Consider the following 16,965-nt stretch of genomic DNA (forward strand, 5'->3'; position numbering starts at 1 on the left):
GAACTCAGAGTGCGTTACGGACCTGGTCACTAGGATATCGCAAGTCCTCGAAATGACTACAAACTTAAGTTATCTCTGCTGTCGAAATTAGCAAAGGAATCTGATCGACTACCAGCCAGAGTTCTTCTTACAATGGACTCAGCAATATTCAACCACTGACCAGATATCCACCTAACATCACTCTATTGACTTTAAGACCGTATTTGACAGCATAGCAATCTAGGTAAAGCTTATTACCACCAGGCTTATTAGAATGAAAATGACTAACATCACTTGGAGGATGGAAAACTCTCAGAACCCTTTGCTACTAAGGGTCTGCGCTGGAGAGAGTGATGGTCATGCTTGTCCATCACTCTCTCTGGCGCAGAGCGCTGTCACAGAACGCCATCCGAGACTAGGAGGTAAAAATATCTGGGAAACATCTCTATTAAGTTACAACTACGCAAGAATCAGGTAAGGGCGAAAGCGTAAGATTCGAAAACATGATTAAAGTCAAACATCTTTGGTTTCCTGTGACTTGATTTTACCCGTAGCTAGATGCTAGCTAGAGGATGGGATTTGTTCCCTGGTATTGTATTTAATGGCTAAGGAGTAGAAAAGCCCCACATGTTGCATGGAACACACTCGTACGCAAGCTTTCGTGGGAGTGCACAGTGAAATTGAGAACAAGACGATATAGGACAAAATAATTTAATTTAAACTCAGTTAATTTTATACACCTTCTTTCTTGGCCTAACGACCTCGTAGGTAAAGCCTGCCATTTCTGGCTTACTGGACTCGTTGACTTGTTGAGAAACTCCGGTTCTGTCGTGTGAAAACCGGCGCCGCTGTCGCATCTAGCACCAGGCCGCCTAAGTTTATGTATACATTATTTAAATCATTCTCATTTGGCATTGTGAAATGTAGTTATAGTTATTTATTTATTTATTTATTGATTATGACAGTCCAACTCCATCATAACAATTTTATAACGTTAGCAATTTTATAGACTATTTGGTTTAAACAGATTTAAATACAAAATTGATTATTTTTTTTACTAATAAAAATTGTCTGCAAAAACTATAGTTGAACGCATTAAAAATATTGAAAAATGTCTAATGAATGTATTAAGAAGCTTTCATGAAAAGTTATACAAAGTTTTCATATTTACTCACATAATTAACGATTAGTTTAAATATAACTTTTATGTCCTAAATGCTCATGCAGAAATTTCACTGTGAACTTTCCCACATCTTGCATGCACTTGTGGAGCTATTCTACTACATAGCCCATCACTGTAGGAAGTATTTGATGGAATATAACCCAAAATTTATAATAAAACCCGTCGAATGATCAGAAATTCCCCTTGCGTCAACAATATTACTTTAATTTACAAAAAACAAAAATTAAGCTTTGCTTACAAAAAATTACACTTTATCCGTTTATCCTAGTAGATCGTCTACTAAAACATTTACACCTACCTTTGGGTATATGAGTGCATAACTCAACAATACCACGGCAACGTCGCAGCCTCACAGTCTTCCAGTTACCGTACAGCCGGTGCGTCACAGTGTCGGAGCAGCGCTTCTGCTCGTTCCAAATTGTCACCTTTAGCGTGTCACAGGACGAAACATGTCACATGCGGGCGACTTTCGTTTAGTTGCACTGTTGCTTTGGATTTGTTTTCACGCCGCACGCATAAACACGATAATTGTTCCACGTAAGTAACCACCATCACGAGGCGCGTACGCTTGCGGACAATGATACAATTGATTGGCACACGGTTGTAGTCGAACCCGGTCCGGCAGAGGTCACTAGCACCGTACCCACGAACACCAACGCACAACCGAGAGCCGCGGAGCAGACGAAATTTGGCGGTGACAGCAGCAGCAGCTACCAATTGCCCTGCTCGTCCAAGAAACCATTCATTTTTGAACGGTCCTCCAACACGTTAAAGCTCTATTTACTCGACGCGACCGGCCTTTATCGGTTTGAGGATGGGGATTCCAGTGGCATTGTTAAATCACACATCAGTACGCTACCGACGCGCTACGAAGAAGCTCTTACGCTGCAGGTAAAGTGATGGTAGTGATTTCCAGCTCCAACTGGAGATGGCAGTGGTAGTCGCCATTTACATATTGGCAGCATCATTAGCACGACCAAGTGGTGTTAGTGACAGCCATTAGTGACAGGATGCGCACAAAGTAGAACTACGTTGTGAGCAAGGATGCATTTTCTAACTATTTTTTGACACTTTTCTATCACAAATAGCAAACAGAATATCGTATGAGAAATATTTTTTTCTAATTCGACGTTCCATTCTAGATCCTGGATATAAAGCTGGGAGATGCAGATTACGTGCTGTTCGTCATCACTACCGACCAGTGGCACAACGTCTTTCTTGCTCACCAGAGCCATGCCGGTGGACCAGCCAGTGCTCAGCCTATACAGCGCATCAAGTATTCTGGACCCTTTTCCAAAGCTCAGCTGCTCGAATGCAACGGTAACATTTACATGGTGACAATAGTCACCTATGCCAACACTGGTAAAATTCGGTAAGATCATGGGCCCACCCTTAAAGCGTACCGTTCTACGGTTCTCACCAATATTGTATTCCTCTTCTGTATGCATCCCCCTGACAGCGTCTACCGTTGGCAGCAGTCATACTTTTCACTCGAAAGTTCCAAAGAGGTGCTATCGGTCGACGATGTACGGTGCCACTGTCCCAGTACACTGTTACTCCTAGCACTCGATTATGGCCAATTACCCGAGCGTTCGGTAAACCACGTACTGCTGCTGGATAGTGCTGAACGGCCGGTGAAGGTGCAGGAAATGTTCTTCATCTACAGTACGCTACCGACGTTCACGCTCGACAATGTCCTCTATCTGATACGCCACATTAGCAGAGGTAAGTAGCGGAAACCTTGCATCGCTCCACCAGCATTTGTTAACGCAAACGAAACGTTCCGATGTTGTTCCTGTTGCCATCCCTACCAGACAAATCCTACCTTTATCAATGGAGTGCCGAAGGAAGATTTGTGCGTATGCGCAAACTATCCCAACATCCACAGCAAATAACGGCCTTCACCCATTGGGACAGTATGCTGGCGGTGGCGGTTGAAGATACGATTCGGCTATACGGCGGCAGTAAACAAAATCTGCTGCGCATTGAAACACCGTTTTCGCTGCATGGGAGCAATTCGTCGGAAAGTTTAACACAGCTTACACCGGGGTCGGCTGGCGAGAAGCTGAAAAAGCTGTACGGACTGCAATCTGCGGACCGTGCGGATCTTATACTGGCAACCGAGTTTGACTGTTCTGCGACTGTGAATGAACCAACCTCAAATACTACCGCACTACATATTTATAAAATTTCCACCAAGAGTGTCGCACGATCTGCAGAAGGTAAACGATACTCTTCAGTTCTGCCTGAAGCATGTTGTAGAGGTTATAAAAATGAAGATCAACTTGCTCGTTACAGGAACCGCACAAGAGCATGGCTTCCAAACGCTTAACAGCTGCCTGCACCGGCTCAAACAGGAACTGAACGAACGTAAGAAGTGGATCGACCTTATCCGGTTGCAACTATCACAGAAGAATTTGCTCTTCGATGCCATCACCCAAAGTGAGCCTGCCAAATCTACGCTCATACACCCGTCCGTGACGCTGTCCAGCGTTCTGTTGCCTCACAGCAATCCAAACCTACTGCCGCCTTCACGTACGATTCTCAACGGACAGTCTCTTCTCCTACGCCACTACCGTGTAGCCACCGACCTCAACCAGGTGCTTCTGCTGAACCGCGAACGAACAGAAATTCGGGGCGATCTGCACGTAACGGGCAACGTGCATACACGCTGCTCACGCATCCGTGCCGTCAGAGCTCAGGACAACTTCGACGGTGGAGATGAGGCGAAACCAAGACGCGCACGGTCCACCGTACGTGTGGCAGGAAAAACATCCTATCGTACCGTGAAGGCGAAAGAAATTGTTGCCGATTCAACGCTAAGCAAACGTACGTACACCCTACCCACTGCCTGTCAAACATGCTCAAACCTAACACCCCATATATCTCACCTTATCGTAACAGGATTTGTGCTGCGTTCTAAAATGAACGTTGTACCGGGCACAATGCAGCTGGACGAGCTGACTGCCCAGTCCGTGCGCGTGGAGCAGGGTAACATCAACCACATAGCCATACCAACGCGTAACGCGTTGATGGACGCAGCCGTGCACGGTTACCGGGGGCATAAAGTGTTCCGCGCGGTAAAGTCCTTCCGGTTAAATACCCACCATCTGAACGGTCATCCGCTTTCTGCGGATATAATTGAATCAGGGCTGAAGTACGCAAACGAGGGCATAACCATCAAGACGGATGTATGTCGCACACGTAACCTAATAATACGCGATACGGTGAACGATGTTCATCTGCGGCAGCTTGCATCCATACATCAACCTACCTTGCATGTTAAAGGTAAGTCATCGACTACTAACTGCTTGGTTCAGTAATAAACCAGTGATGCCCATTTCCTTAGGTAATCTACTGTTTGGAGAACAAGTGTGTGTGAAAAATCTTCAATTCCGCCGTACGCTGAACAATATCCCGCACGATGAGCTGTTGGACAGACTCTCTAACCAAACCATCACCGGGTCCGTGTTTGTGAGTAAAGGCTTCACGCATAATCTACAGGTGCGTCAGGTAAACGGTGAACTGTTAGCCAATTATGCTACCACAGTCCAACCGAACCACAATGGAGCACCACAGACTCTACAAATTAATGGTGAGTTACGGAGTACTTACAGAGCTCAGAACATCTACCTCTCTCGTGACTTAACTGATTGAAGAGTTCGTGAAACACAACATCGGACATTCTTTTTAGCACCGGTACGGGTGGAGAAAATGGTAGTTCTCGGCGATCTCACAGCAAACCACGAGGAACAACAGCTACTGCCGCACATCGGAACTAACCCGGGTGACTTCAGGCAGCTGTACACCGGTAAAGTCTTTTTAAACGGCTCGCTACGATTGAAAGTGGCCAACATAAATGCGCCGAACATTACCATCATGGGACAGTCGGTATCAAGTAAGCCGTATCAGCAGTACCTGCTACGAACAGGACGTCAGGTGAGTGGCTTTCCGCCTTTCTCACCTTATCAATATCTCTCCCCTCACAAGGGTTTCCCTCTATATCGGGCACACACAGATTATAAGCGAGCCGATAGCGTATCATGCGGCCCAGTTCCAGTACCTGTTCGCAAACACACTGAACGGAGTCGCACTGTGGCAGTTTAGCTTAACGCATCGCAACTGGCAGAACAGCTTCTATCTGCAGGATGTAGCTGTGCAGGGTGACATTCGACCAGCGCGGATCGCCAAACGGTTACACTCGGTGCAGCAGAACCGCATCGATGTAAATGCGCAGTAAGTTGATTAACCGCTAGACTAGACTCGGAGGCACTAGATCACTTCAAACACACGTTCCTCCTTCTTCCGGCAGCATTCGTGTGTGCGATGTAAAACATTTTAGCGGCACACTGCGCGTAACGCACCTGCACACCCACTCACTGGACGGTACGCTAGCGCCGGAAGCACTCTGGCGCAAAGGTGTGCAGTACGGGAAGACTAGCGCCGCACCGAAGATACTGCTCGGGCGCACTGAGCTTCGGCAGTGTGGTTTACACGTTCGTGGCCCATTGCAAACGGCTGGGTTTAATGGCCGTACTTCGTACGACCTGGCCGAGCTAGCTAAGCCGCCGCTACGACGGTATCGTGCGATGCAGCTAACTGCCGCTAACGCTACCATAGCTAGTGTCCAGCAGATGGCAGACCTATCGCTCGAAGAGGTACTGCAACGCTTCGTCACTACCGTGCACCATCATCACCACAGCGGCGGCACTGGTTCGGTACCATCATTTGCCAAGATCGTCACACCGGTCCAGTCGCAGCAGATTGCGGTTGCAACGGTGGGACGCATCAACTTCTGTCCGGTGCAGCGGCTTCTGCAGGAAACCGTCTCCAAGCATGGTCGACCGGGACGTCCGATTGGAGGGCACAAGCGCGTGCTCGGTACCGTCACCATCCCGAAACGACTCACGGTCGGTCGGATCAATGGGCACGATACGGCCCAGCTAGCGCACATTGTTACCCGTGGTCCGGACGCGCTTCCGCAGAGTATCGACGCCCGCTGGCGTTTCGGCACAGTCACGACGGGCTATCTCACGGCGAAGCTCATCAATCGGACACCTCTCGTTCGGCTAGCGTTACGCGCGGAGGAAACGCTCGTACTGCAGAGCGAATTGCTGATCGAACGACTGCAGGTCAATGTGTTGCAGCTTCCGAAACGTCCAAACTGGCTGCTTGATCCCAGCACGACGCTATCCTCCCTGCACCATGTACCGCACAATGTCGCCCGGTTACGCTGTCACGGCAGCATTCACAGCCACATCCGTGATCCGGCTCATCTGCTGAATCAGCTTCTGCTGACGCCTTCGGTTGATCAAACGCGAACCGTCTCTAGTGGCCTTGTGTTTGCCGGGCAAAGCGTACACTTCGGTAACTGTACGACACCGCCCGTCGCTGGTGGTACGGTGCACCGCATTGAGCGCGTTGCTCGCCAGTGTTTGCGCAGGAATCCATCGCCAGCACTGCGCACACCCATCATTTTCGAGCACGATCAGGTACTGCTGCCGGCGGGAGGACCGGATATGATGGCGATGCGTGGCAATCTGAAGGTCGCTACTACTGGCTACCTTCAAGCACACACCATCGCTGGTGTGAATGTTGCAGAACGGCTCGGCCCAACAGCTGACCTTTACCGGTTAATGTCCCGTGACCACCGGTTGCCGATTGTCGGAGAAAAACGATTCTCGCCGGCGGTTAGTGTCGCCGTGCGTAATGTGACGCTCGTGCCAGGTCCCACCGGTAACACGTTCTGGTCCCGGCTTGCTCTCTGTAACCATCCGACACAACCGGCCTGTCCCGGGTCGCTTCATTTCGAGCAGTCTAGTCTGGTGGTGAGTGAACTGCTGGCCGCAGCCCACCTTAACGCTGTACCGCTGGAGGGCTTTTTCCATGCGTTTGTGAAACGCCAATCCGCTCCGCTGCACCAGTCAAAGCTACACCACATACAAGACGTTCCCGGGACGCTTACCGTAACCGAGCTGCATCTTACCGGCACAGCCACGATCCTGCACCACATCAACGGCATACCGCTCGCCGAGCTTGTATTTCATTCGACCGCTAACGCGACGCATCAGACAGTGCCGGGTGCGAAGCAGTTCCGGACGCTACACATCGATGGTCCGCTCTCGCTGCAGCAGCTAAACGGACGGCTTCTGTCCCAGATGAAACGGGACGTCCTCGCGGCGGATGAACTACATCAAGCGGAAGCTATAGTTTTCGACAAACCTGTATCACTGTCCGCGCTACACACACGCGTCCTCTACCACACACGCACCACTTCCTACCGTCTCGCTGCGGAAAATCCCACCGTACAGCTTCCATCCGAGCTACTGGCACTGCAACCCAACCCGGGCCTGCTTCATCCGCTAAGGATGCTGCAACGCAACATGGGTGTTGCACGTGCCCGCTCTAACGCGCTATCTCTACGATCGACGCTCGAGCAGGACTCGAACACTTTTGCCGGACTGGTAACGCTAAACGGTGGTGATACCGTGCAGCTTCACTGTTCACCTGACCACCGATCGTTACTAGTGGAACTGCGACGGTTGCCAACGAACCGTACCAGCGAACAGCGACTCCACGACCTACCCCAAGCGACCGGATGTTTACAAACGATCGGTGCGTATGCGTTCAATCGAACGACACTGCTGGTTCTGCTGCGTCACAAGCACACCGGTGAGCTCACTGCCAACACGCTCTATCAGTACGATCTTGCCCGCGGTCACTTAACACCGGTCAAGATACCGTCCCCCGGTCCAGCCTGTCAGCATACCCGGCTGCTACAGCCAACGCACCAAGAAATTATGCTTGCAACGGCACGCTGCTCTAACACGGCCGTTTCCAGCGGGTTACAAATCTATCAACTCACCACCGATGGCTCATCGTTGGGTTTACGGCACTTCCAAACAATCGATCTGGTGTCCGCGGTTAGCGCAATGGGATCTATGGCCGATGGGACTGTGTTGCTGGTAAAGGACGACAACAACCTTTGGCATCGCTACACGTACAGTTCCGTACAGGTGGGTGACTTTCTTTGCGGTAGAAGCGAATAGCATTTCCTCGATAAATGATTGATCTGCTCTTTCTATTTTCCTTTTTCCAGGGCTGGACACAAGCGGATGAACGATAGAACCTGATGTCCCTAACTGAAACCTATAATTCGCGTGATGTGACTTTTTTTGTGTTGTTTCGTATAAGCAATTGGTGTGTGCTTAATGTTATTTAAGACCTTTGAACGTCTATTAGTTTTGTTTTGTTAATAAAATCCCTTTACAAATTCTACAAAAGAGCTAACGCTGCGTTACTTCTCCATGGTTACTGCCGGTAGCAATCGGAGTAACCTGTGCAGGCAAGCGATGCCAATTGCATGGTTAGCTGATGTGGTATACGAAGGTGTGTGTTTTGGTTAGTTTATAGAAAATGTGGTTTTTACGTGATTTAATGTATATTCTGGAGTATATAAATGGGCTAAAGTCTGAATAGATGCCCCCCCCCCCCACTCACGGCACTCACTTTTCGCTACTGAGTTACCTTAAATTTAGGTAAAAGCTAAGCAAAAATGTGAGAAATCGATGTAATAATTATTTATAATAGTTAAAAATAATAAATAAATAATAAATATATAAATACTTACAGTAAAAAGTCTGAAAAGTATACCCTTTTGGGTAACTCAGTTGCAAAAATGAGTGTCCGTGAGTGGGGGGGGGGGGGCATCTATTCAGACTTTAGCCAAAAGTTGTTTCATTAATCACAAAAAAATATTTATGGGATGATGCCTTTCCTCCGTTAACAAAGACTCAAATCTCTCAATAGGACGCTCACGCTCGTTCGCTAACCTCTCGGTAGATCGCACTAGCACATCAACCGGTGACCGTTGCATGTCACTGGTGAGTTCCCGTGACAGATCTACCGAGCCAGGTTGGACCATAACACATACCTCGCCGATTAGGCGACTTCGTCAGTGATGAGAGAACTCAGTTATTCCGGCTAAAGTCTGAATAGATGTCCCCCCCCACTCACGACACCCACTTTTCGCTACTGAGTTACCCAAATAGCTATATTTTTCAGATTTTTTACTGTAAGTATTTATTTATTTATTATTAATTTATTGTTTTTAATTATTATAAATAATTATTACAACGATTTCTCAAATGTTTGCTTAACTTTTACCTAAATTTAAGGTAACTCAGTAGCGAAAAATGAGTGCCGTGAGTGGGGGGGTATCTATTCAGACTTTAGCCCAACTTTTTTGCCGAATTGAAACAGAAATGCAGTAAGCCGTACTGAAGTTAGTCGTGGGGCGGTTCAATTGGCGAGACGACAGCCGCGCCAATCTTCACAAGGCAGTACGGAGGTTCAAACCAAATTCAGAGCGTCACCCTGTAGGCTGGGCTGATGACTTCATTGCTCCAGGTAAAGTCAAGTTACAGAAAGCTAAAAATGACAGGCTCAGAAGACCTTTAGAGCTGGTAGAGCCACGTAACACGAAGTGAAAGTCGTAACGTTATTTTATTTGTAGCTTATTTGTCCCGCTTTAAGAAGATAAAACAGAACGGTCTGGTGGTCGAGGACGGGGATCAAATCTCATCCAGACATGTTTCTTCCATTTAATCATATGCCCTATGCCATGCCATGCCTGCATGTATGGCCCTACAAACAAAATCAGTAAGCGTTGTCATTTGTACCATTAAATTCAAATTAGAAATAGACGTTATATTCAATAGTAATACAGTCAGGCCGTTTGTATCGAAATATATATATATTTTTTGGAATCCGCAAAATCCGCACCAGCTGTAACGGCCCTGAAGATCTGAGCCTCAAAAGCCACAGTTAAGCGATTTAAAAGAAAAACGCACGTGCTTACATTAATAGCTGAGTCAGCATTCGGGCAAATGCCACACACTCTAAAAAAAGGAGGTTTAACATTCTTAACACACCACCAGACAGAGTCCAACAGATATCCCCATTGTCGAGTGCCTGCCCGATAAGCAAACGAGATGTAATAATGTCGTAACAAGCGTGTTATAATAAGCACAGGGAGCGCCCTGTTCTTTTCCATCCACCCCAGTTGGAGTACTACAACTTCTCCGCGTGTTGACATGGCCAGCTTACTAATCGTTCGTTTTTTTTTTTGCTGTCTTCATTCAGAGAATGTGGGGTACTTAACTACATCCCGATGCTCGACAGCTGTGCATTGTCCACTTGACGTAGGCTAATGCGTTTACTGCTCTGCGCCTCGTGTCGGCCGTACCACCGTGGCTGTTCGCATCGTTTCTATGGCCGCATAGTAATTACCAAATTATATTAAAAAGCCCTAATGATACCACGTAGTTCTAAAGGCGGTCCTCACTACGGGGGGGAATGGTCCGGATGGGATTTGAACCTTGGAGCTTATGGTAATTATTCCTATATTTTATAGACGCTCTACAACACTATTCTACTTGTTGCCACACTTTACAGTGGACACTGCTTTTATGGCTAGCCAGACGGCATAGTACCCCCTCGCGTCAAGTGTAAGTCTTATCAAATTACGACATATTATACGGATTTCTGTTATATAGCTGCTATAAGACGCTATAAGCATACTACTTCTTGATGAGGGAAGAAGGATCCCCCGGGGCCAGCTCCGTGAACCAGTTGTGGTAAGGCTAAGCAAGGGCATTAATCACCGTAATCCTCTTCTCGTATTCGTATGCTCTGCTCAATTAACTATTGCTGTAGTAATAGTAATCTTCCATTGACTACTTAAGACGACGGCACGCGAAACAGCAATTAAATATTATTTCAAAAACTGCAATTCAATAAAGCAAGCAACTTGTTCTTCATCTTCTTGGCCTAACGACCCTTAGGGTTATGCCTGCCCTTTCTGGCTTGCTAGGCTTAATGATACCACATATATTTGTATCCGCATATGGCAGCATAGGGCGAATGAAATCAACACACAACATGTCCCTCTGGAAGTGAAGACCGGAGTGATGCCGCTGAAACTATGTTTTGAAATGCTGTCGCTTCGCCTTCTAGTCCATTCTTCAGTATCAAATCCTTTGATCGAAGAAAATTTCGCGGAAAAAAATGAAAATCTATGAAGATTTTGTTGCCCTACAATTGCATCCTAGCGCTCCACAGGCATTAAACCGTGCTGCCCTTCCTGAGACCTACAGTTCCCTTTTAACAACAGATTCCTCGTTGCACGAGGAAATTAAGACCATACCGAATGATCTTCGTCCGATGGTAGTTCCGGGCATTTTCAGGGATAAGTATGGCCATTTAGACCAAAGTAGCCAGTATTATACTGACGGATCATCCTCTAAGGAAGGCACTGGCTTCGGTGTTTTTAGTGAGTCCGCCGAAGCATTTTTCAAATTGCGGGAGCCGTGTAGTGTTTACACCGCAGAACTAGCCGCAATCTTGTACGCACTATTGATGATAGCAGCGAGACCTTTGGATCAGTACAGATAGCTTTAGCGCTATTGTAGCACTACAATCCCCGAAGGCTGTTAAGAGTCAGGATTACCTTACTTTCAGGATTTCGCTAGTTTGGGTACCTTCTCATTGTGCAATTCCCGGCAACGAGAAGGCAGACTCACTGGCCAAAACAGGCGTTCAACATGGCGCATTCCAATCCCGGCCCGAGAGTTTTTTCGTTTACCACAACAACTTTTCCCGTCTCGCTGACAGAGCATGTGGGAGGCGGACGAACTCGGGCGATTCCTTTTCTCGATCTCTCCGCAAGTGTTCCTGCAGCCTTGGTTCGGTGGGCTCTCTGTAGACCGGGCATTCATACGCATCATGTCTCGACTTATGTCGAAGCATTTCGCGTTGAATGCTCATCTGCAGCGTATAACTCTGGCTCAGACGAAGGTGTGTGGCGGCGGTGACGGATTTCACGGCGTGGATCACCTTCTGTGGTCCTTCGTGGAGTTTGAAACCGCAAGACCCTCCTTGTTGGGCGCAGTCGAGAGCATCGGCAGACGAACGGGTATAGAAATTAGAGAAGTGTTGGCGACCAGAGACCTTGCATACATGAGGCTCATCTTCCGATTCGCCAGAGACAACGGTCTTATCCTTTGATTCCGCAATCCCACTATCCTTTCAATCCTCCTTTTAGACATTCCCCTACATTCCTTTTTTGTTATTCGTTGTGTTGTCTTTGGCTTAATTGTTCTTTGTAGTGCCACGGGTGATCCGTTGACGGAGCAACAGTATCCGGGGCCCAAGTCGACACTCATCTCTGCCTAGCCTTGATGGAGCGATTTCGGGTTTGTTGGCGTTGGGTTCGAAGGTGATCGGCGGGTCCTACCTTGTGATTAGCAGAGACCCTGCTGTTACCGAAGGGAACTCGCCGATAGCTTCTGATTTTGGTGCTGGCTTGGTCATTCCAGATCCGATACACGGAAGGATGATCCGTTTACACATCACACTACCATCAATACAACACCGCCAGCAATAGACCCGGACCTAATCATTGATTTGTATTTCATCAGCACATGCGGTGCTGACAATACGGCTTCAAACCGTCATAATTAATAAATAAATAAATATATGACAGCATAGCCAGGGTAATGACGCAATGAGCTGCTTTAGAATCTCTGCCAAGCTTACCAGGCTTGTAACAATGGCAATGGCAGGTAAACCAAGGGCCTGCTGCACTAGGGAGATGTCTCGGAGTCTGCTCGGAGTAGGTGTCTTGGAGGTGAAAACTTCGGGGACCACCTTCTATAAATCAATCCTGATTCTGGCATACGCTGGTGATATAGACATCATTGGTTTGAGGCTCTCCTATGTAGCAGAAGCTTACCAAAGGATCGAGCGAGTGGCACTAATCCTCTGGTTGGAGATCAGCGATCCTGCTTCCAAACACTGATTTAAGCAGGGTTAGACCGCACCTTCGGAGTCGTCCAAAAGCTCACCTATCTGGAGTCAAAAGTCAGCACCGACAGCAACGCTGATGTTGAGTTACGAGGCAAAGGTGCTGGCTACCAACCAGTCGCTACCTACAACCTGAGGCATCTTCTCCACTGTAAATACCTGTCGCGACGGACGAAGAACCGCGACGGACGAAGAACTGTACAGAACATTTATAGACGCCTCTGAGGTATGGACTCTGTCCAAAACTGATGAAACCCTCTTAGCCGCCCTTCGAGAGGAAGATGCGCAGAAGGATTTTTGGTCCCGGTTTGTGTGAAAGGACAATGGAGGAGCTACTATGATGATGAGCTCTACTAGCTGATCATGTCATGAGAATGACACCGGACGACCCAGCTCATATAGCCGTTGACAGAGAAGTATCGAGGATCGTTGCAGCAGGCCAATACCTGCTTGTAGCGAAGACCGGCAACCGCTGTCACATCTATCACCGGGACGCCGCCCCAAAGCGTCTACAATGTTTAAAACAATGTTGTGCATCTCGCACCACTGCATTCTTTTAAACAAGTGGACGCGCTCATCTGATTGAGAGGTGGAAAACACACGTTCACCGTTGAAACTGCTGCAAAGAAAACAATATTTGCAACGGCCTGGCCGGCCGTATTGCTAGCAAACAATATTGATATGCTTTAGGAAGATTATTTATTAAAAACACGGTATATGCATTTTACAGTAAAATCATTTGATGATACTCCCTACAATACATAAACATGATGTAAAATAGTGTTAGAAACGTACCAAAAACCAACTTTAAATTAGTAAAGTAAGAGCCGATGGCCTTAAAAAAAATTAAGTGAATACTAGAGAAAAATAGAGGAAAATCGTTCATGACTGTGAGGAGGTGGGGAAAGTGTTTTGTTTGTGTTTTTGAGCGATAAAAAATAATATTAATAGAAAGATAAAAATAATATAAAAAAGGGGAAAATGTTTTCCACGATCAGTACTTAAGGTACCAGGTCGCCATGCTTTTAGGTACCCCCAAATTGAATAGAGATGATGCAGGCACACACACACGATTGTTGTCTGTGTGAATTATGAAAAGCAAAGGGCATTTACTCGAAACACCATCGCCCCAATTGCCACACATAGTAAAACTCAATGCGTAAATGCATTCCTATCGCTGCTCACAAAGTAGGTAAATCTGTAGATAAATTAAAAGTAAAAAGTCAGTTAAATGTCCCTACCAAAAAGAAGTCTGGCAAGTGTGTGTGAATCGACTTACCGAATAAAATAATTAAGAGAAGCCAAAAAAAACAGAGTGGAACAGTTACTAGATATCATTAAATACGCCAAAATCCCGGCGAACCAGGCGCCGGTGGTTGGAGTGTGGTGAACGAGCTGGTTTCGTACGTCATCGATAATGTTGATCGGTCTGTTGGATAGCATGGATTAGAGTAGCCCTTTATAACGACCATTTCGTACTGCGCTCTGTTGCTACTTACTATTGGTTTCGTTTCCATTTTGAACGCAATGGTAGAGACATCTCGGCTGGAATGTGGCAGCAGCAATTTGCTGCTGCGGCTGCTCGTGCTGGTGCGGCTGCTGTTGATTGTAAGGATGTTGCGGCTGCTGTTGCTGCTGCTGCTGCTGCTGGTGCGGTGATAGGTGGAGATACGGAAGATGATGATGCTGCTGCTGCTGGTGGTGGTGTTGCTGTGGCTGCTGCGCTTGTGGCGATTGGTACGGTGAATCAAACATCACCAAATACTCGTTCTGCATCGGTTGGTGGTTCAGTGTGTGGGGCACCAGCGTTATGAGATCTGGCACTGCCAGCGATTCATTGCTTTGTACGGTTTGGGGTGGTGGCCCCTGTTGAAGTGGCGTCAACGGTGCTGGTGTATGGAACTGCTAAAACATAATAAAACACGATTACAAACCGCTGCTAATAACTCCCCTTTTTTTTTTGGCGTACCATTGAAGGCGATTGCGGTAAATGTTTGCACAGACAGGTTGGTACACCGATCGCATCCGCCAGCGTTAAATGGTTTGCATCGGAAGGTATTATACCGACAGTGTTGTAACCAAACTGATCAGGCGTTGGAAAGTAGATGCTGGGCATCGGGTATGGGGCAACTGTGAGTGGTGAGTCGGATTCTAAACCTTCAGCTTCCGGCTCGGTAGCGTTCTGCGCTGGCTCTGAAGCATTCAGATCGGCCATAACAACTTCCGCTTTAAATTTCATCTCTAGCAAAACAGACAAGAGAAAAAAATGTATGAAAAAATAGATTTTTTTCCTAGGGGAAACAAAATGCAACGCTAACTAAATCATTGTCTGGCTAATTCCTACCTTTCTCGAGCATGTGTAGTGGAGTAACATGTTTCAATCGTTTGCCAAACTTCAAATTATGAAAACGTTTGTCAATCTGAAACAAATAGCAATCAATATTATTATTTAGCCGCGCCGCCTACCGCAGGAAGCATTAAATCCTCCATACCCCAAGCATTTGTATCATCCGTTCCTCCCGTATGTCCTGCCACACGTCGTACTCCACATTGCGATAGATGTTGGGATCGAGCGCTTTAGCCACCTTGTACGGGAACGGCGTAATGCCGGACGCGAGCAGCTGCCGGACACAGGAAACTTTCGCTTCCCGCAGCAGCGGGTTCGATTTGTTCGCTGTGTAGCGGAAGTTGCTGCCAATGTACACCCGGCACCCTTCCTCCGGGCCGTGCTCCACGAAAAATCGCTCGATGAAGGGAAAGTTGGTTTGATTGTGAAAATGGCACAGATGGGGGTGTTTCAGCACACAGCGCGTCGTACCGCGGCCCGGTTTGGTCAGCTCCAGCCGACGTCCGTCCTCGGTAAGGGCAACCGTCGTACCGGCTTTGTTCTTTTCGTACCGGATCAGCTTATCCTGTGGATCGTGCAGCATACGCTCGACCGCGTACTCGACATCGGGCAGGGCTAGCACTTTCGAGTAAAGCAGTTGATACACTAGCGCTGTTGATAGTGGCATATGAAAAAAAGGGCACACATTTTAATATCTCTCTCTCCCTCTCCCTCTATATCCGAGTGTATGTCAATTACCTTGGCAGATTGCTGCTGATTTGATCTCCTCAAGTGGGTAAACCACATCGAAATGATTGTCACGACCGATAAAAACTCTCCATGTCACCGTGTTCTTCGAGTTGTACATGTACCACTTACCTTCGGTGTACGGTTCGAACAGGAAGACGTTCGCTCTGGAACAGCGGAATAATGGAAGGGTAGTACCACCACCGAGTTCGGAACGCTCGATCGATCGACTTCAATCGATTCAACCTACCTGTAATGCAATGCTAGCGCCCTTAGCTCCACCAGACTGCCGTACGTCCGCGGCCGGGCTATGTTGGTCACGTACGCATCGAATCCGTACCGTATATCCTAAAGAACGAAACGAAACGATCGTACTCCAGCACAGCACAAACTCACACCACGGATTGAGGTTAGGAGTCGGGGTCCCGCACACAGCCATCCACATACCTTGATGAACAGCGGCTTGTGGCTCGACATGAATTTCACACATTCAGCGCGCACCTTACTGTGGTACAGCTGTATGTCGTACTGCAGTTCCGATACGACACGGAACAGGGAGGAAGAATCGGTAGCGACATGCTTACGGTAGAAGCCCATCTGTTCCAAGTATTTGTTGAACACGTCCGGCGTATCACGGCACCCGTAACCGAAGCCACGATTCGACGTTTTGCTGCTCATGATTATATACGATCTTACTTCATGAAACAAACAAGCAACTTTAACAGCAACGCAATAGGCAAAATAATAAAAGCACTCCTGCTGCAACCACAACGACAGCCAATGCAAGGGAAGCAACAGGCAGCAAATGGCTACCGAGTACTAAAAAAGGACTGCCAACAAATGCGCGATCATCGACCTGGTTGCC

General features: G+C 47.5%; 3 protein-coding genes across 4 annotated transcripts in view; 1 reads left to right on the top strand and 2 right to left on the bottom strand.

The window, feature by feature from the left end:
• The window catches only part of LOC118506084 (sodium channel protein Nach), a 67,644-nt gene extending 66,127 nt beyond the window's left edge, over positions 1–1,517 (bottom strand). Inside the window, exon 1 of the mRNA XM_036042775.1 lies at positions 1,461–1,517. The gene's annotated coding sequence lies outside the window, so the exon portion shown is untranslated. The remainder of the gene's footprint in view (positions 1–1,460) is intronic.
• Positions 1,495–8,447, top strand: LOC118505953. The gene is made up of 12 exons (XM_036042487.1): positions 1,495–1,699; positions 1,770–2,053; positions 2,305–2,534; positions 2,622–2,887; positions 2,977–3,384; positions 3,461–3,991; positions 4,067–4,450; positions 4,512–4,757; positions 4,857–5,101; positions 5,181–5,398; positions 5,475–8,178; positions 8,262–8,447. Exons 1-12 carry the CDS (start codon positions 1,612–1,614, stop codon positions 8,286–8,288), a joined length of 5,631 nt encoding a protein of 1,876 aa, XP_035898380.1. The 5' UTR covers positions 1,495–1,611; the 3' UTR covers positions 8,289–8,447.
• A 5,260-nt stretch (positions 8,448–13,707) lies between these two features.
• LOC118506119 (protein ovarian tumor locus-like) lies at positions 13,708–16,919 on the bottom strand. Of its 2 annotated transcripts, none has more exons than XM_036042844.1 (9): positions 16,548–16,919; positions 16,351–16,448; positions 16,113–16,267; positions 15,520–16,025; positions 15,372–15,447; positions 14,997–15,268; positions 14,527–14,929; positions 14,307–14,456; positions 13,708–14,225 (listed from the first exon to the last, which is right to left on the bottom strand). In XM_036042844.1, the coding sequence occupies exons 1-8, from the start codon at positions 16,776–16,778 to the stop codon at positions 14,365–14,367; spliced, it is 1,833 nt and encodes a 610-aa protein (XP_035898737.1). In that variant the 5' UTR covers positions 16,779–16,919; the 3' UTR covers positions 13,708–14,225; positions 14,307–14,364. The 2 variants fall into 2 exon arrangements, with proteins under 2 accessions (XP_035898737.1, XP_035898727.1); XM_036042834.1 differs by having other exon boundaries at positions 14,527–14,932.
• Between the last annotated feature and the right edge of the window lie 46 nt (positions 16,920–16,965).

The sequence above is a fragment of the Anopheles stephensi genome, chromosome X, assembly GCF_013141755.1.
Source record: "Anopheles stephensi strain Indian chromosome X, UCI_ANSTEP_V1.0, whole genome shotgun sequence".
In the NCBI taxonomy this organism is placed as follows: Eukaryota; Metazoa; Arthropoda; class Insecta; order Diptera; family Culicidae; genus Anopheles; species Anopheles stephensi.

Excerpts from the sequence above, each read along its gene's own strand:
- LOC118505953 (XM_036042487.1), top strand. The coding sequence starts at position 1,612 with ATGTCACATGCGGGCGACTTTCGTTTAGTTGCACTGTTGCTTTGGATT. Across the intron at positions 5,102-5,180 it reads TGCTACGAACAGGACGTCAG|ATTATAAGCGAGCCGATAGC; the intron begins GTGAGTGGCTTT and ends GGGCACACACAG. Across the intron at positions 8,179-8,261 it reads ACACGTACAGTTCCGTACAG|GGCTGGACACAAGCGGATGA; the intron begins GTGGGTGACTTT and ends TCCTTTTTCCAG.
- LOC118506119 (XM_036042834.1), bottom strand. The coding sequence starts at position 16,778 with ATGAGCAGCAAAACGTCGAATCGTGGCTTCGGTTACGGGTGCCGTGAT. Across the intron at positions 16,026-16,112 it reads ATCAGCAGCAATCTGCCAAG|CGCTAGTGTATCAACTGCTT; the intron begins GTAATTGACATA and ends CACTATCAACAG. Across the intron at positions 14,457-14,526 it reads AAATGGAAACGAAACCAATA|ACCGATCAACATTATCGATG; the intron begins GTAAGTAGCAAC and ends GCTATCCAACAG.